Here is a 20,124-nt window from a genome sequence, read left to right as displayed (position 1 = left end):
TGAATTGGAGCTGGGTTTTAAAGAACAGGTAGGATTAGAAGAAATGGGAAGGGTAGCTTTCACCAGAAGAATGAATTAGTCACTCGATGCCATCTGAAGGAGGTTTCTTTTCTTTTTCTCTTTCACATCACTGCTCTCTTCGTGGTATCCATCCTGATCACCCAGCTCCCACTTTGGGAAAGATAAATATGTTCTCTGTTGAACGACTAGGACCTAGCACTCTGCCTGTGTCAAACAGGTCTTCAAGAATTAATGGGTTTAATGAATTAACTGGATATAGATTCACTAATCAGGTGTCTGTATTTTGGTGGAGGGCATCGGATGAGAATGGATATTGGTGAGTATAGAAGCAGAAAATAAGGTTGAATATGTTTGGCGTTGTCACATTATAACATATTTTTGAATCAAATGCAGCTGTGGGCATTGGAGCAAGGGGGCGTCCCCTTAAATGGGCCTTCAGTAGGCTGACCTAGTAATGTTATGGCAAAGAGATGGGAGGAGGCTACTCACCAAACCTGGTGGTTGCATGGGGTCGCTTGTGCATGTGATGATGACGACCTTGTCTGCCATGCCCCTGAACCAACTGACCATGACGCCACATTTGACCGACCCGCGCTTTTCACATTAACACTGAAGTACAGGGATGAGGGCGTTGAGGGTATGTGCTGGGGAGTGATAATAATGAACTTAAGCTGTATACAGCAAGGCAATCTTTTCAGCAATTGAGGAGGAATACGGAGAAAATTGCAAAACCCGGTGGATAGGAGTTGCCAAATAAATGACAAAGAGGACTTGAGCTTAGCCAAGCAGAGGTAGTGAGCCAGAAAGATAGATGTTGGTAGTCAATAATGCAGATGTTTACATTGACTTTATGGAGAGGGCGGAGGTATTGGAAATCAAAAGGTCCAGGTCTGACCTCAGGAGTGGCAGCTGAGATAAGAAGAAACAAGGTATCTTTGGGAGAAGATATCAAGAAATTGAGTGGTCGGGGAATGTGTGAATATTTAACACTGTGTCTTATGTATTCCCAATTTAATCTAAAACTTACAATATTTCATCTCCCATTTTTTAAATGAAATGAACCCAGTGAAATCTCTTTTGGTGATTTCAGTCTGGATTCAAATCCTAATATTTTTCAAGGCAAACTCTTTAAGAGAAAACTGAAACAGGTGCCCGCAAATGACAGTTACAAATGGAGGGTGGGGGGCAGGGAACTCTGCCAAGGAATCATTAAGTTAATTATGTTCCTTAAGTTGAACCATTCCTCAGTAAATAAGAAACTCCTTTTTCAATAAGGCAGCCATGAAGTCACATCTCCCTGGTCTTCTTGGATGTGCATAGAAGGGTTTATTTTAATAAGGTAGAGCTTGAATTTAAATGTGCTCTCCAATAAACTGTAAGCCCTGAGGGGGTGTGTATCTTTCACTAGGGTAAGGCACCGGCTCATTGTGCTCTCACATGCGACAAATAACAGATGATAAATATTATAATGAGGCAAACTAAGATACTGCATCCATTATCATGAGGAAATTGTTTCTTTTTATTTGAAGATGCACCGTGGGCATTAAAACTGTTGCTAATATGTTGTGATAATAGCTTCCAATTTGTTATGAATAAAGATGTGTAAGAGAGGATGAGGCCTGATCAAAGGCGAATTTTAACACCGGACCCTGAAGCCCCTAAGGGGTGCACCATAAAGCAAATAATCCAAGTGCTTGCGTTGACACAGAGCATTAGATTCAATTATTTTGTCTGAAGGAAACCAATCAGGGAAAGTGACTTGTTCCCGGAAAGTCATTCTAGAAAATAGGGAGCCAAGCTTCTGGCCTCTGTGTAGGCCATCCGTAGCATCTGTCTTTCAGTCTATCACCTTATTACATTTGGGTGCATTAAGTGGATGTACAACCTGTTGGGGATAAAGACCGCACGTTGGCTACTCCATTTAGAGCAACTAATGCATCCATGAATGAGTATTTGGTTCTTAAGTAGCGTCTCTAGTGATTCACATTTACATGTCACATTGATTCTATGAATGAGGGATGGAAGGTTGGTTTTTAGAACTGCAGGCATTTTTTTTAATGGACTTTAAAAATACCAAGGAGTGCAGTTCTCAGCTTTACCAGTTTGCAGAGGTGGTATATTCTATAGAAAGGTTTGTGAAATGATTTTTGTTGTCAAACAGGAAAAAACACTTTATGAATATAACCTGACCTTGTTTTACATTCTCACTGGAATGCCACAAATATACTGAGGGATTGTTGGGTTAAGGTATTACTACCCCGTTTGAAAAGTGACTGACTCTATTTGGAAATGAATTCCCTAGTGGTCGCATGATGATTTAAGAGCAGAGCCCAAAACAAAATTTCCAAAAAAGATTGGCAAAAGCATGTGTGTGCACTATGTGTGTGTGTATCCGAGTATGTCAGTGTGTGTGTGTGTGTGTGTGTGTGTGTGTGTGTGAATGTGTGTGTAATCTATAGTGCCCTTCTCTGCAGATGCATAGCTTATAAAATTTTTTCCCCACTTCGTAGGTACTTCCTGGAAAAAAAAAGTGGTTTGACTATTCAGTTGTGGATCTTGAGTTCAGTTCTCTTTAGGAGTTGGGAATTTCTGGACAACATAATGTTCTTATTCTCTCTGTTTCACTTTATCTACTCACTTCTTTCCAAACCAAACTTCCACTAAAAAAAAAAAAATTGGTCTGCCAGACTTATTTTAGTGAAGCAAAGGTTCTAGATAGTTGTAACACTTTAATACACCTGTAAATAATGCATGAATATAATTAACAACATTTTTCTTTTAATTAATGAGTGAATTTAATTTAAATCCTTCAATATTAACCCATTCCTTTTTTATGCTCAAAAAAGCATACCACATGCCATAGGATATAAAGGAATGAACAAAGTTTGATCCCCAACCTCAAAAATTCCAGAGTCTCATGTTTGTATATAATGGCTATAATGTAAGGCAGAAAGTGACAAGTAATACCAAAGAAATTCAAGCTAAGGAGAGAGAGCATGTTGATGAAAGGATGATATTCAGGGAAGACACAACATTCAGGTTAGACCCTGATGGACTTGAAATTTATTATGACTTTTTTCTTATAATTTTTTTTAATGTTTATTTATTTTTGAAGGAAAGAGAGACAGAGCGTGAGCGGGGAAGGGGCAGAGAGAGAGGGAGACACAGAATCCAAAATGGGCTCTAGGCTCTGAATGTCAGCACAGAGCCCCACGCGGGGCTCGAACTCACGAACTGCGAGAGCATGACCTGAGCCGAAGTCAGTTGCTTAACTGACTGAGCCGCCCAGGCACCCCTATTATGACTTTTTTCAAATGGAAATGTAGTTTGGAAAGGAAAGGCTCCCAGGAGAGAGAACTATGTGAGCGGATGATAGAAAATTGGAAAGGAGGTCGGGCCAGATCATGCAAAGCCTGAATTGCCTTACAGAGGAAATGGACTCTGTTTTGCATATTTCTAGAGAAACGAAGTGAGGTGATCCTATTTCTTTTTTATAACTATTTTTTCAGGTTAATGATTAGTATTCGGGAAAACTGAGATAGAGAATCCAATTAAGAGTATCACTTAGTGGTCAATCCTGAAAGTTAATATGAACCTTGCAGATGGTTTGGAAAATAGGAAATCCAAGGAGAAGAGGAAGGATTTGTTGACCATTCGAATGTACCCATATAAGAAGAAACTAGGTGTCAAATTGTTTGGAAGGTTTAGTTCTCTGTGACTGATAGACTGATGATCCTATAGAGGACTAAGTATCAATAGAAGGAACAGGGAAATGATGCTGAGCTCACATTGACCTTGAGTGTCAAAGAAATATCCATTTGGAAATATCCAGCATTGTAGAGGGAGAGCAAATATATGTCTCAGGCTACAAGAGACAGTGGAATATTAAATTCGAAATCATATAAATAAAGAGCATTCAAGTCTTTAAAAATGCTATTTCTTTTGTCGGAAAAAGGAGAAATAAGGAAAACAGGACCTTGACTTGTACTGAAGCATGAGGCGTAGTAAGTCAGTGAAGATACTAAGTAGGAGCAATGAAAATGATGAAAAGTAAAAAAGAATGATGGCAGGGAAGCCAAATAACAACAACAACAACAACGGGACATTCCAAAAAGAAGTTGTGCTCAAGAAGAGTGAAAACAGCTGTAAAGGGATAAAGAAGAATCTGAACACCCAAAAAGGAAAATCTCTGAGATTATGGAATTAGCATATTATATTGAAAAATTCTACTGAGGGAGATTGAGTCAAGACACCAGAGAAAGGACACAGTTCACGATGTGGAGAACTTCAACGTTGGAGAGAAAGACAAAGGAGTCTCCCATTAGGGGGCAAACTCTTCTCAGTGAAACAGACCTGCGGGTGCTCTGCTGAGGGCCTGGGCTGCGATTTACCAAAACCAGGGGGTCTTAAAACTTTGAAAGAGTCACGATGAGGTGTACACCATGGGTGAATGTAGCGCCACCCTCACTCTTAAAAAGGGTGACTTTAAGTTGAATTCAGATAATCTGAAAATACTATCTAGAAAGACATTGGGTGATTGTTGGCCTGATACAGAAGATGCGAGAACTCTGTATTTTTACGCATTGAGAGATCATTTCCAGCACTGTTCTGTACAGGCATGTCTAGAGTTTCCTGATCTTTCCAAAGGAAATTTTCCTCTGTCACCCCGTAACTCTGTTGAAACTACAAACTTTTTCTGGGAACGGAGCAGACTATGTTGCAAGTGACATTTCACTGTGCTCAAATACTCTGCATCTATAGTACTTTCCACAAAGGTTTTGAGATCTTTTATTCAAGAAATGTAGAGCATCATTCCATTGAATTTTAAGATGCCATTTTCAAGAGAGGCGCATACTACAAATCTTTGTGAGGGGTGAATGCCTCACATTTGAGATAGAACTGACATTAAAGCTTTCCTATTACAGTCTTCTCCTTTGGCTTGGCAAATCTTATCGTCTCTCTTCTAGAAGGTAAATGAATGAGTGACTATGGCCTTGGAAGTTTTACAGATTCAAGGAAAACTCATTTTTCTGGCTGTGAAATGCATGTCTAGTAACTTTGGGCTATATCAATCCCTTTATGCCAATATCATGGATAATATAGGCTCTACAAAATGGGGTATAAATTTTCCTATTTTTGCATACATTATCAGCAGCTTTCAATGATGATGTCAGATTCTAATGTAGCGACACAGGTAATGATCTAGTCTGGGAAATTCCGTAGTTTCCCAGCTACTGATATGTCACTTCTCAGAAGAGAAAATATATTGAAATAGTACTGAAGAGCATGGAATCTGCTGCTTTTCCTGAGTTGTCTGGCTCTTTCCTGAACTGAGAACCTTGTTTTGCACACTATCACCACTAAGAAAATGTGCTCTCCTTCCAGGGTCCATTTCCAAAGTGACTTAAAAATGTAATGGCTTGAAAATTTTCCACGAGTGAATTAATATTCTGCATTATTTTTGGGGGCTGTATGCAATAGTATATATCAAGGAAAATTTGATGTTTTAGAATGGTTATTTCTAAAGTAACTTCCTTTGAATCAATTATCTTTAAGTCTTGCATAATATTAGGGGAAGGACGGAGCAATGAAACCAACATTTTTTGAGACTTACTGTGCCTCTACTATCTACTATATGCCAGGTTCTTTGCTAGCGGATTTATTTGTAGAATATGAATATAGAAGATCTAATATAATTGAGACTTGATTGAACAAAAGTAAAAAAATAGAGAAATATCAAGAAGAGAAACACATAAGCACATACAACACTTAAAAACATTTTTTTTAATGTTTATTTATTTTTGAGAGAGAGAGAGAGACAGAGTCCCAGTGGGGTAGGGGCAGAGAAAGAGGGTGACACAGAATCTGAAGCAGGTTCCAGGCCCTGAGCTGTCACCACAGAGCCTGACATGGGGCTTGAACCCACGAACCTCAAGAACATGACCTGAGCCGAAGTCGGACGCATAACCAACTGAGCCGCCCAGGTGCCCTGCACATACAAAACTTTTTAAAATTCAAGGTTGTCAATACACATCGTTCACCAAATTTTGCAACAGAGTCATTCGCTTGTGTATATTTTCCCCGATTCCGCTTCTATAAAAACTTCGTGCTTAATATGTGCTCATTAGTTTTCCCTTTTTAATGTGGCTTCAGTTTCTTAAAAGCAGTGCCAGAATTTCAAGACATTTGGGAAAACAAGCACAATTCAGAGTCCTTTTAGATTTCACAGATTTACCTTAATCTCATGTCATCCATGTAGACCTTTTTTTTTTTTTTTTTTTTTATTAAGTCTCCTTTTATTGAGAATCTTTGAAGCAGTCAACAGAGTTTTTCAACAGAGTTCCTAGGGAAATTCTCACTAATTATTCACACTCATATTCTTTGGTTTATATAATATTTAAAACTATATAGCTATGGCCCAAAGCACAGTAGACATAAGCAGGATTGACAGCAAACATAACTAATTCTCAGAAGCACACAGTTACAATTTAGTCTCTAGAACATACGTGTGTGGACATGCCAGAGAGCTTGGCCTGTTGACTATGGGTATTTAGAATGCTATGGCTGTTAATCAATATGTTTTACAAAGTTAAAGAAGAATCCAATCTAACCCATGGATCTGTTAAATAAAATAAAAATTATCTACAAACAATATGACAGGTAGCTATTGAGAGCCTCCATTTTGTTTTTTTTTTATTTAAAAAAATTTTTTTAAACGTTTATTTATTTTTGAGACAGAGAGAGACAGAGCATGAACGGGGGGGGGGGGGGGGGATGGGCAGAGAGAGAGGGAGACACAGAATCCGAAACAGGCTCCAGGCTCTGAGCTGTCAGCACAGAGCCTGACGCGGGCTGGAACTCACGGACCGTGAGATCATGACCTGAGCCGAAGTCGGACACTTAACTGACCAAGCCACCCAGGCGCCCCGCTTCCATTTTGTTTTAACAGTGAAAATACTTCTTGGATAATCTTACCTGAGTCTCATAGTGTCATTTCAGCTTTTATCCTTCCAATAATGGTTGGGGAATCCTAAGCCAAAAAAATTAAAGAAGAGAAGGTTCCCGAAAATATCAAACAATATTTCATGAGTCATATCTTTCCCTCCCTTCCATTATCCCTACCTACTTTCTTCTTTTTGGAAATAGTTGATGGTCTGTCCCTCAAGGGGCTCACAGACCAATAGAGGAGGTCCACTCACAGATGACAACTGTAGAGTGCCATAAAGGAAGGGCTCTGATATGGAGAAGCACAGAACCCCTTGACAGCCCAGACGGGAGGTAATTGAGTTCAACTTTGATAAAGCCTGGCTGATAATGGGAGCCTCCTTCGAAGAGACTACTATATCTGAATTAGATTTAAAACATGATTTAGCCAAAGGAAGAAGTTCAGGAAGACAGAGCAGCGTGACTGCTGCCCGGGGTCATGATGTAACCTGTCTGTCTCCTCAAGACTCATTGCCACACTTGACATGTGGTTGGTCTTGAACTTTACCTTTGAGTCAACAATCTGGAACAAAGTGAAGGTGGGAACATGTTATATCAGGATAATCTTAAAATCAAGGAGGGACAATGGCGCAGTTGAGACTTAGCATAAGATCTGAATATTTGAAAGACCTTGAGTGTTATATGAAATTGCACATTTTTAGTCCGAAGAAATGGAAAAGCCATCAGGGAGTTTTAATTTAGGGAGTGACATGAACAAATCTGCATTTACAAGGATAATCTGGCAGCAATGTGGAAAAAAAAAAAAAAAAGATCAGCTAAGAAGCCATTGCATTAATTGAGCCCAGAAATGACGAGCATCTAAACCAAAGCAGGACAGTGGAGACGGAGAAGAGGGGATTAAGTTGATCCTTGAATTCAAATTATTAACTCTTCTAACAAGGACAGGAATTAATAATGTTTGAGGACTCACAGATTTTTCCTTCCTCCTTTATCATAAATTAAGAAAATGGAGACTATATGGGAAATAGTGCAGACTGTCATTGAACAACATTATCATCCTGGGCGCCTGGATGGCTCAGTAGGTTGAGCACCTGACTTCGGCTCAGGTCATGATCTCACGGTTTGTGAGTTCGAGCCCCGCATCGGGCTCTGTGCTCTCAGTTCTGAGCCTGGAGCCTGCTTTGGATTCTGTGTCTCCCCCTCTCTCTGCTCCTCCCTCACTCACGCTCTGTCTCTCTCTGTCTCTCAAAAAATGAATAAACGTTAAAAAAAAAAGAAAAAGAAAAGAAAAACATTATCATCCATCCGGGTGGTTAAGAAACCCAGGAGTTACTCTTGAACTTTTCCAATCATATATTTCTGCATTCATTCATTTAATAAATATTTATTGGGTGACCTCTTTGAGCCAGGCGTCATTCTAGCCTTTGGGAATACAAAACAAACAGGTTCGATCAAGTTCTGCCCAAATACCTCTATAATTTTTTGGTTTCTCTAGATCCTCACGGTCAACACACAAATTCTCTTCTCCCCACTTCTCTCCCTTTTCTGATTAAGTTTTACTCGTGCTCTGTATCAGCTGAAAAGCCACTTCCTCCATGGGACTTCCCAGCCCCTTGGTCGTGGTCAGGACCTCACGACTCGTTCTTCCATTCCACCTGCTCTGTACTTCCTCTAAGGGCACATCCAACCACATGGTGCTGAAATCATGCTGGTTCAATAGCCTGTGGTTCCCTGAGGATACTGACCCCTGGGCTTTGGTCACGGCCAGAAAGTAAGTCCTTGGATACTTTTTGAATAAATAGTGAGTAAATGAATTAAATGCCTCAACATAGAGTTGTTTCTTCCTCTGTAAAAATTATACCTTTGAGAAAGCCATACCCATATTATACTTTAAACTGGCCTTAAGTTAGCCTTGTCTGCTGAGGAGGTTCAAGGCCATTAAATGTTAACATTCTGTATTTCTAGTTTCCACTTCTAGGTTGGAAAAAATGAGCCACATATGGTTAGCTAAACTCATTTGTAAAAATTTGGCATGTTCTCAAACCGCATTCAAAGCTTATGTCAGTTTTGAAGACACAAATAAAATATATTTTCTAGAACCTCCCCGTCTTTGGTTGAATTTTTGGAAAAGATCTCCCACGATGTGAAGTTCTGTAAACTATGTTCTAAGTTGAATCTGAATATCATGATTTGATTTGAATTTTCCCTATACCCTCTTTTCTTCAAGCCATGACACTTTAAGAAGCAGAGAAATCTTATTTATGTACAGACATAGGAAATATTTTAATTTTAAATTCCATAGTGCCATAGATAATAACATATGTTAATCTTAAAAGCAGTTGTCATGTCTTAGTAAAAATAAGTCTCTGAAAGATGCTCTGTAGAATGTTCTATGCCTACTCTTTAATAAGCATATAACTTTGATAAAGGTTAACAATCTCTATTCCCTGCTCACACTTCCTTTACTTTTATTATTTTTAAATTATTAATTATTAATTTATTATTATATCTTGGATTTTATTGTTATGAATAAGCATCAAGTGAATCATAGCATGATCAACCTCAAACTATTGACAATAAGTACTTTGTGATTAAAAATGTTACATTTGTGGGGCACCTGGGTGGCTCAGTTGGTTGAGCATCCGACTTTGGCTCAGGTCATGATCTCAGGGTTCATGATTTCAAGTTCCATGCTGGGTTTTGTGCTGACCGCTCAGAACCTGGAGCTTGCTTCAGATTTTGTGTCTGCCTCTCTGCCCTTCTGCCACTTGTGCTCTCTCTCTCTCTCTCTCTCAAATTAAAAAGATTTAAAAAAAGTTACATTTTTTTCAAGCATAACTCCCTAGCCATGATTGCCCTGAACCCTAACTTTCATAAAAATTTTAAATATTATGAAGTTTGACATAATAACCGTAAATGTATTCAGTAGATTTGCCAAACTCTATATTGTACTCAACCAATAATTATGACAGAAAAAAAATGAATTATTTTTGCTCTTTTTCTTTACTTTGGAGCAATTTTTTTTTCTGGATTTGGAGGTATGTCGTACGTCAATCACTGTCAAAGTCCACTTATGGAAATAAGCAAATTGTATTGATATTCCTTTATGGTGCTGTGGGCTGGAAACTGATCATTAAGATGTTTATTTTATAGTTGGGTACCGAGAGACAAAAAGTGATACGGAGTTGCCTGGTAAATTAATGTTTGTCCAGCTTCCATTTGTACTGGCCACATTGCTAGGTGACTTTGAAATTTTTAATCTTCTTTTAATTTCTTACAACGACCCTGGAAAGTACTTCTATCATTATGAAGATAAAGGTAATTGAGGCTCAGAAAACATGTGCCTCCTACCTAAAATGAGAAAATTAGTCACTGGTTGATTAGATATGTCATACTCTTTCTGAAGTATCAAATTTGGGGCAGTGCTGAAATATTCTAGCAAGGAGAAATAACAGATTAGATGCTTAAGAATATCAACTTTAAGTATAACATCTGGAGCTAATGGAAATTGCGTGTTATCTCTTTGGGGCAGTTTTTTTTTTTCGTTTCTTTTCTGTTTTATTCTGTTTTGTTTTGCTTTTCCATAACCGTTCACCATAGCAGTTGACAAAACAAGTGTGTAAAGATACCATTTTTAACACTTGGCCTTAAGATCCAAGAAGTGTCAATAAATAGCCAGACACAAGAAGTTAATGTCTGAAAAAAAATCTAAGAGAGTTAAGATATTAGGGGCACAAAAGTAGAAATTAGGTATCACTGAGGACATGAAGTGCTGAGAATAAATGTTAGAGCTTAAGGCAAGAAATGCATAGCTTACAGCTTCGAATGAGCAACTGAGACTCAGAGAAGACATTAAGGGCAATGGTGAGTGAACAATTTGAAAGAAAATATGAACACAGTTTAATTTTACTGGAGCCAAGTTTCCGCATCAAAGTATACTGCGTGATTGAAAAAATATATATATACATATGGGGCAAACATACAAGATAGTTTATTACTCCCACTTGTAGTGTTAAGTAGGAAGAATATTTACAAGCAAGAAATAAGTACAATACATTCATTTCCTGCTCCCGATGGCATCGACTGCATTTTCTGACATAAGTTAGTCAATAGCATTTATTTAGTAACTGGTTCACTTTGGACTTTTTCCAAAGCATGTGTCAGCAAATCCAACTATTATTGCCTTTGACACAACGGAATTTAGTGGACCATATAACTGAAGGGTTTTAGGGTTGACCTAGCTGCGGGCATAACCCGATCCAGGTCTTCTACAATGCCACGGACCTGGTCCAACTAATCTCCCTTCATGGTGGCAAGAGGGATGAGGGGCTTCTGAGCTTGCACACAGTGCCCAGGATTTCCTCTGGTTGGACCTACCTGAGGCATTTGTCAGTCCCTACAACAATCTTCGTGGCCACAGGGATCTGGTGGTGGATTGGCTGGGTCTGAGTAAAGAGGACTGGTCCCCACCCAGGAATTTTCCATCGTCAGGAGTAGGGAGAATGGTTCCCTGGGAAGCACAGATGACAAAACTCTACCAAGCTCCCTAACTAAGCCCTCGATCTGACTATCCTCACAGAGGACTTACTTCCTTGGTTCATTGTTCCTTCATAAAACACGTGTTTGAGCACTTACGATGTGCTAGTGACTACAGCAAGGAGCAAGAAGACAAGATACCTGCCCTCACAAAGCTCAGGGTGAGTGAATGCGAACAGTCCCTTGTAGTCCTAAAGGCCCAAGGGGCTTGAGATGAGTTCCATCTGCCAAAAATGGAGGCAAATATAATTAATGATGCCTTTCAAAGTCTGACATTTGGTTGAGGCATATTACCTGTCAAAATAGAAAAAGGTGTAACACACTAACCTCTTGGTCTATTTTATGGCCAACTTTTCTTGCACATAGATTACTTTAGCTGGAAATGATACTCAGAAGAGGCCAATGTTGAAGGGGAAAAGGATCAAGTTCTGAGGCAGGAGTCACTTTGGTACGGCAAGCAGCACAAGGTTATGGGCATTTAGCCTTGTGTATCTGAAGAGAAGGCAAAAGGGAAGCGACATCAAATGCAAACTTTTAAAGTCATAATATTAATGAATGAAGTCCAAATATTAATTTTCTTCTACAATGCCTGACATGAAAGATTTGAGTAATTAGCGGATGATGGCAGTCAACTTGCCCACTGGCAAATTTTATCATCTCCTTTGCAGCAGTGGCCTTCATTCTCCTTTCAGGTTTCCCCCCATTTACTTCATGGCTGAATGTGCCCCTTTTCTGGTACCAGATAAATACATCTTGAAGAATCAACATAGAAAATTCCAGGTGGTTCAGAAGTTTGTGAAGGTAGAGAAATACTAGATGATGCATCTGTGTCAAACATGAATTTCTGAGCTCAACTCTACAGAATGGTTCCAGGAAAAAAAAAAAAAATCCAAGCAACAAACTCTTGGGTGATCCTTCAGTTTGCTTGAAAGAGGACATAGACGGATGAATGGGTGGAATGTGATACTGTTTTTTTCCATTGGTTCTCAAGGAAGGCTCTGCTATGAAATATTGGCATGTTGGCTTCAACATCACACAGAGAAGCAAATACCTCTGTCACTTTGAGAGCTGACATCTCACCTTGCTAGCTCACCCTTTTCTAGGGTTGTGTTTTCATCTCTGAAAGGTGACAGTTCTCAGAAGGAGACACAAAACATTAATGCTGATGGATTTTCAAGAAGACAGCAAGACAAGTAACAATCTCTGTTGAATAGCATTGTCAAAGCAGTTTTGAAGTTCTTGTTTTGTACCTTTGTCTGTCGCAATCAACAGGTGCTTTGAAAAACAGAAGCAACTGTTGAAGGAAGTTAAGAGAACGTGACGACTATATTTGTCTAGATTATCCTGATACCTTGAGTTGAATGCAAGATTTTGCTTTGACTTTGCGTGCAGTTTCTTGAAGCTACATGATGTCTTATGGTATTCTTTAAAAACAGTCTTACCAGGTGCATGATGATTCTACAAACCAAATTCAGGAGGACAGGATTTAAATTTTTTTTTTTCAACGTTTTTTATTCATTTTTTGGGACAGAGAGAGACAGAGCATGAACGGGGGAGGGGCAGAGAGAGAGGGAGACACAGAATCGGAAACAGGCTCCAGGCTCCGAGCCATCAGCCCAGAGCTGACGCGGGGCTCGAACTCACGGACCGCGAGATCGTGACCTGGCTGAAGTCGGACGCTTAACCGACTGCGCCACCCAGGCGCCCCAAGGAGGACAGGATTTAAAAGTAAGACTTCTAAAGCCAAAATAATTAAGTGCATATTTTAAGTCAGACTCTGGCCTAAGAGCTTCATGTACAGTATCTCAGGTAAACTTGGTAACGATCCGTGAGGACAGGATTATTATTTAACAGATAGGGAAACGGGGTTAGGGATCAATAGCTACTATTGTTTGGTTTGTAAATGATGGCACTGGGGAGGGAGCCCACAACTCAGTGGCTCCAGAGCACACATGTCCAGGCCTATGCATTAGCCAATAACTTGGTTGGGGGAAAAGTTTGTAAATATTTTATCAATTACTTCCGGGAAAATGACCTCCCTTGATTCAAGCAATACTTTTGCTTTGCTTTGTTTTCTATTGGAAAAAAAGTAACCTACAACTAGATCTTGCAGCATTGTCTTCATTGTGTAAGAAAAAGCATACTTGCTTAAATTCAGGATTATGAAACTTATTTTTATTTTTGTAACATGAGATGTGTCAGGCTTCATCTATCTTGAGTGTTACAGTCTTATTGCAAAAAGACTCTGCTTTCTTTAGCTCACATTACTTTCACTTCCAGCCAAGTATTCCTACAGTGGAGATGGTCCTACCTCCCCAACCACCATTGAAATGAAGCAAGAGATTGCCCTATTTTCACAAGCATTTATTATTTCTGGGGTCTCACATTCATTTTTAGGCTTTCCCTTCCCTCTTCTTTGGCTTCTGAATTTCATTGGTTGCATGAGTATTCCCACATAAGTCAGTTAATGCCCTCTCCAAAGCAGGCACCAAGCTAGATGGGGCTAGAAGTGTGAGAGATGTATTGAGAAAGAAGCCTGGGATGATGGGAAGGGAGCAGGAATAGGCAGGGCTGGCCTCTGGGTCACAATGCAGTATGACATCTGCTAAAGGAGGAGGAGTGGGAGGGGAAGAACCTCCCACTACAGTGTAGCTATGGGAAATTCTCAGCCAGCCAATAGGGGAGCTCAGACCCCAAGACCACCCAGAGAGGACCCCCACATGGGGTAGAAACAGCCAGGCCCCAAATCACATCATGCTCAGCTCTTGGCCAGGAGCTTTCCAGGGACAGAGTGACCTTGACTAAAATACTTCCCCAGATCTGATGACCTTGTACAAAGCTGGTGGCCAACAGCTGCTGTCCTTGGAGAAGTTTCTCTTGAAGAAGATCTAAGCCACATTCACCCTTTGCCCTCAGCAGAAGTTCTCCTACAGGTTTGGAAAACAGCTGTTTCATGGCTTCCTTAGGACTTCTTAGGACTTCTTCCTTAGGACTCTTCCTTTTCCTGAGGGGAAACTTACAAAGGAACAGTTAGAGCAATAAACTATAGCCCTCACCATAGCAGTTCATATGGGGGTTGCAAGTGATACTCATTTTCTGTTCCCTCCACCATTTATTCTGAATTCACCTCATTATCACCCTCAGCTAACACTTCTCCTGGGCTCAGTGGCTTACTTGGTGAGCCTAGTCCTTCCCATGAGACATCTGAACCCCTGGTAACCAAACCCTTCTTGGGCCAGGGTTGCTGCATGGGACTGCACTTCAAAATCATGATTGGGCAAGGGAATACCAAAAGGGGTTCCACACATTTTTCATTCTGCCCCATAATGTGGCAGCAGCCCTGCCACCTCCTGCCGATCCAGGTGTAAGACCTGTTCCACAATGGAGACGTGTCTTCTGGCCTACTGGCTACTACAAAGGGAGTTCAAGTTACCCAGGAAGCAGTTATGGCTTGTTGCTCAATGGAACCCTTCCTGTGTCTTCTAGAAAGAGTGTGCCTCCTTTGGAGAACAGAATCTCTAACCCTGTAGAGCCCAGAATCACAGGAACAGAAAATACAAATTCCCCATAATAACCACTGGGCCATTGGTTGTTGGATGACTTCATTTCTCATGGCAAGTTCTCTCTTTAAGGGAGATCTCAGTGGCCTATACTACAGCTGCTGTACCAGTATTTGGTCTCCTACCTTCAGACGATTATGTATCCCCACATATTGTTATGTAACTTGTAGTGTTTTCCTATTGAAGGAGAATCTATCCCCACCCCTTTGACATCAAGCTTGGTCATGAGACTGGTTTTAGCCAATGGAATGTGAAGGAAAAATTTTATGTCATGTCTGAGCAGAAGCTTTAAGAGACACCACGTGGTTCAGTGAGTCCTTTTCTCTCTGCCACAAGAACATATCCCAGTAGGGGCTAGATCTTAGAATGGAGAAGATCCATAGAGCAGAGCTCTACACAGCTCATCCACAACCAACCCAATTAATGCATGCAAGAAACTAACCTTTTTTGTTGTAAACCACTAAGAATCAGAGGTTATTTGTTACTGCAGGATAACCTAACAAGATATGACTAATAAATTGTACATTTTTTTAATCTGTGATACTGTGCTGGTCTCTGGCAAGTTTCCTTTGTCCCACTTTCTGATTTTTGTGTCTCCCTGGCTGTTTCTAACTAACAGATGTCTGCTCATTAACGCCTCTAACTGTTGTTCTTCATGTTTCTGAGAGGTCTGGATTGGCTACATCAGAAGCATCTGGATATAGTCTTTAAAAACACACGACTCATTGGCTGCATGTACAGAGGTTGTGACTCAAAAGATGTGATTCAGTAGTTGTCTTTATTTAGTATGGGTTCTAGAATCTGCATATTTTTAAACGTCCGCATGTTTCAATAAATTCAGGAATTAGTTGTATGCTATGGTCCAAACTTTTCAATTTGCTGTAAGCTAATCATCTTTATTGGTCTCTTGAACTTAAATATACGATAACCTTTATTTCTTACCCTTAACCTTGCGTTGGACAATGGCCTTTGTATCCAGATTATTTTAGTGCCATTCCTTTATCCTTCATTCGCAGCCTGGTCAAATTAAACCAGCAACTCAGACCTACTATTGTTTGAAGTATGCATTGAATTTCTCTTTGAAAGAAGTGTGTGTGTGTGTGTGTGTGTGTGTGTGTGTCCATACATGGACATATATGAACAAAAGCATTCATTGTTTAAGGAAATTGTTTTCTGCTGAAAAAAATGTAATTTTGAAATGAAATAGTAGAGCTAATTATCTGGCTGGAAAAAGGCGCAGGCTCGATTTAGGTCAAAAGTAACAGAGAAATTGCTGATACAATTATTCCTAGTAACTCTCTCATAAATGCCTACTCGCATTAACACATGCATAAATCCCCTCACGTGACTATGTTACTTGGAATGAGATGACTGTCTAAATAAATCCTTAAAGCACTCTTTGTTCAGTGATATGACAACAGAAATAAGGAAAATGATTGAAGGCAAAGTTACATGAAATCAAACACCTGTGACAAAAATGAGGGCCACCGTCATCACAAATCAAAGATATACCTTCCTATTCCATCACACCCATCCCCCCACCTCCACCACTCTTAGTCTGTCTTAAATTCTTAATGATTTTTCATAAACCATGCCATTTGAGTAAGCTTCGTTTATTTGTTTATTTTTTTTTGATTGATGTGCTTGAAGAAAGCACAGAGAGTAAAATGCTTGGAAACACTGCACAGGCTTAGGATGCTTACTACTATGATGTGAAAAGCTCCACCCAGGCAAGCCTTTGCTTTCATTCATGTTTCTGGATATCTCTGCTCTGGTTAGTGCCCTGAGTTTCCAGGTATCTTTATTTTGTTTCACAAAGATGGTATATGCAGTGTCTGAATGTCAACTCAAAATATTCAGAAAAAAAGTAATAAATGTAAAAAAAATACTTTTGACTGAGTGACAAGTTGTCGATAGAATTAATGCCAGAATCAGAGTCTCATGTTCTTGTTGGATGCTTTCTGGCTCTATCCACTGTGGTCACATAATTGTCCTAAGTCCTCAACTGAAGAGGGAAAGAAAAAAAAAACATTCCTTATTGTTCCTGCTGGAATGTCAAATTTGTGACAAACATAATGCTATAAAAGATATGGCACAGAGAATTATGAAACCTTACCTTGAATTTCATTGTTATAAAGGCAATCCAACCAAAATTAAGGTTAAGAAAAAAGTTTAAATAAACATGTCTGGAAAGGTAGACTAAACAGTCTCCAAAAATTCATATACTGAAAGATACATTTTTATCATTCATATCAAAGAAAACCAGTGGGATATTTCTAACAATGTTTCTTCTATTGATGAATGAACATAAATGGGGAAAACTCTAGAAAAATCTCTTTTAAAAATTCTCATTGACATGTCCTTTTTCTTCAGAAAAGAGTCACCATTAACAACATAGAAAAAGGCCCCAGAGTCATTTCCTATATGATCCATTGAGTTTCAAAACTGAGATTTCTTCTATTTTAAAACGTCTGTTCAAACTTTCCTACATAAAACTTAAGAACCTTACATTTAAGAATTTTACATATTCTGGGGTGCCTGAGTGGCTCAGTTGGTTAAGCCTTTGACTCTTGATTTCGGCTCAGGTCATGATTTCAGCTCAGGTCATGAACTCATGGTTGGTGACATCGAGCCCTGGACCAGGCTCTGTACTGACAGCAGGGAGTCTGCTTGGGATTCTCTCTCTCCCCTTCCTTCTGCCCCTCCCCTGCTCATGCTTTCTGTCTCAAAAATAAATAAATAAACACGGGGTGCCTGGGTGGCTCAGTCAGTGAAGTGTCTGACTTCTCAGGTCATGATCTCGCAGTTCGTGGGTTCGAGCCCAGCGTCGGGCTCTGTGCTGACAGCTCAGAGCCTGGAGCCTGCTTTGGATGCTGTGTCTCCCTCTTTCTCTGCCCCTCCCCCGCTCATGTTCTGTCTCTCTCTGTCTCTCAATAATAAATAAAGATTTAAAAAATTAAAAAAAAATAAACATTTAAAAACTTTGTCTCTTAGTGAGGTATTTAGAACTATCCCAATATCACATGATATTTTAACTGCATCTCTTTAATTATCATTACCCTATTTTATTCTGTGAGGCAAGCTTATCAGTAGAACTAAGTTTCTAGTACAACTGAAAGTTTCTGGAGAACAAACAGAGGTTGGCAATTCTTTTCTCCATCCCTGCCTCCCTCCCTCTTTTCCTTCCTTCCTTCCTTCACCTCCTGCTCCCTTCCTGTCTCCCTTTCTCCTTTCTCTCTCTCTCTCTCTCTCTCTCTCTCTCTCCATCCCATATTTGGTAATGGTACCTCTTTTGTTGTTGTTTGCTTTGTTTTCCCCATGATGCCAATCAGGTCAAAATAGAGATGATTTTGGTGAAGCAGAGATCTCGGGTGCTGTCCATCTGACCTCAGTCATGTGTCAAAAGACAGTCTGTGAGTCACTGTCAGGGACTTGTTGGCTTTTTCATCCACCACCAAGATTTCCTTCAAGAAAAGCAATTGCCCCTTAAATGCACTATGCGGCATTTTCTTTTCCTCTAGAATACTATTTTGAGAACATCAGGAGGCCGGGGTGCTAGGATGGCTCGCAATAAGTGTCAGGGTTTCTGGTTATAAACACGTTATACCTGCTTTCCCATCACACTTCAGGCCAAAGTGTGACGTTTGTGCCAATGGACACGTGTCTTCCGCAGTCTAGCGTTTCAATGTGCGCTCGGCCGCTCGATAGACGCGCGCGTGTCCGTGACCTTGCCCTCCCGGCTCCCTTCACCTTCACGGATTTGGCTCTGCTTTCTTTTACAGCATAGGTGGCGAAGTGGGGCGGGGCCACGAAGGCACTTACGCGGGCAAACATTTCCGCATGGGATTCATGACGATGCCCGCTCCTCAGGACAGACTTCCCCATCCCTGCTCCAGCGGCTTTTCCGTGAGGTCCCAGTCCCTGCACTCGGTCGGGGGCACCGAGGACGACAGCAGCTGTGGCTCCCGCAGGCAGCCGCCCCCCAAGCCCAAGCGGGACCCCAGCACCAAGCTGAGCACGTCGTCCGAGACGGTCAACAGCACGGCACCCGGCAAGAGCGGCAAGGCCGCCGAGCGGCCCGAAGGTAACACCTGGGCCCACTCCCCTGGGGACAGGCCAGGACGCGTCCGGGCAGCACGCAGACGAGCATGTGCCTGCCCATTCCTCCCCTCCCAATCCCCCCACCCCGGGTCTCCCAGTCCTGCTCCCGTGTCCCTGAAGTCCCAGAAAGGAGGCATGGAGACCAGGAGGCCACTTAGTAAGGTGTTGACAAGTGACACCCGGCAAGATGTATTTATGTTATCCCAAAGGGAAGGCGGTGTGCGTGTGTGTTTTGTCGTCCCCTAAAGCCTCGCATCATTAGGAACTTGTTTTGCCTGGAAGATACCTAAAGTTTGTATGTTCTTGCTTTGATTAGTATTCCTCGTATAATTACAAAAGTATGATATGATTATTAGGGGAACTTTGCAAGGCAGAAAAATACACAGAGGGCAAATTGTAACCCTTCTTAGAAATAATGATTTTGGAGGCGCTGGGGTGGCTCAGTCTGTTGAGCTTCTGCCTCTTGATTTCAGCTCAGGTCCCGATCCCAGGACGCAGCCCGCATGGGGCCCGCTCAAGATTCTCTTTTTTCCTCTGCTTCCCTTCCCCACTTGAGCACCCTCTCTCGCGCGCTCAAATAACTTAAGACAGAGAAGAAGAAATAATGATTTTGTACATTTTGACGTACTGCCTTCCAGTGAATATGAATTTATGCACGCACATGTGTTTGTAGGAAACACTCACACACACATGCTGTGTATATATTTCAGTGTCTGCTTCGATCTTTACCTCTAAAGTCTACCTGAGCCTCTGTTTTTCCTCGGCTGTGAAATGCACAAATCTCCCTCCGCCTCCTTGCTGGTCTGTGAGTGTGAATTAGGTCAGGTTAACCATAGATCTCACCAGATCTTTAGTAAGTTTCCGCCTTCCTGAGTTTTTCCTGAGAGTAGGCTGGAGGCAGAGCAGTCTCCAGTGCGCGTGGATACAAGCCCATCCAGAGTGTTGGGATACAAGCCCATCC

General features: G+C 40.8%; 1 protein-coding gene across 7 annotated transcripts in view; it reads left to right on the top strand.

Moving 5' to 3' along the window:
* NYAP2 (neuronal tyrosine-phosphorylated phosphoinositide-3-kinase adaptor 2) overlaps positions 1-20,124 on the top strand; it is a 267,223-nt gene that overhangs the window by 92,826 nt on the left and 154,273 nt on the right. For all 7 annotated transcript variants that reach the window (XM_058702952.1, XM_058702945.1, XM_058703000.1 and 4 more), the window contains one exon: positions 18,845-19,146. In XM_058702952.1, coding sequence (XP_058558935.1) covers positions 18,845-19,146 — 302 coding nt within the window. The remainder of the gene's footprint in view (positions 1-18,844; positions 19,147-20,124) is intronic.

Source organism: Neofelis nebulosa, chromosome 2, assembly GCF_028018385.1.
Source record: "Neofelis nebulosa isolate mNeoNeb1 chromosome 2, mNeoNeb1.pri, whole genome shotgun sequence".
Lineage (NCBI taxonomy): Eukaryota > Metazoa > Chordata > Mammalia > Carnivora > Felidae > Neofelis > Neofelis nebulosa.
This window is presented reverse-complemented; position numbering and strand designations above follow the sequence as displayed.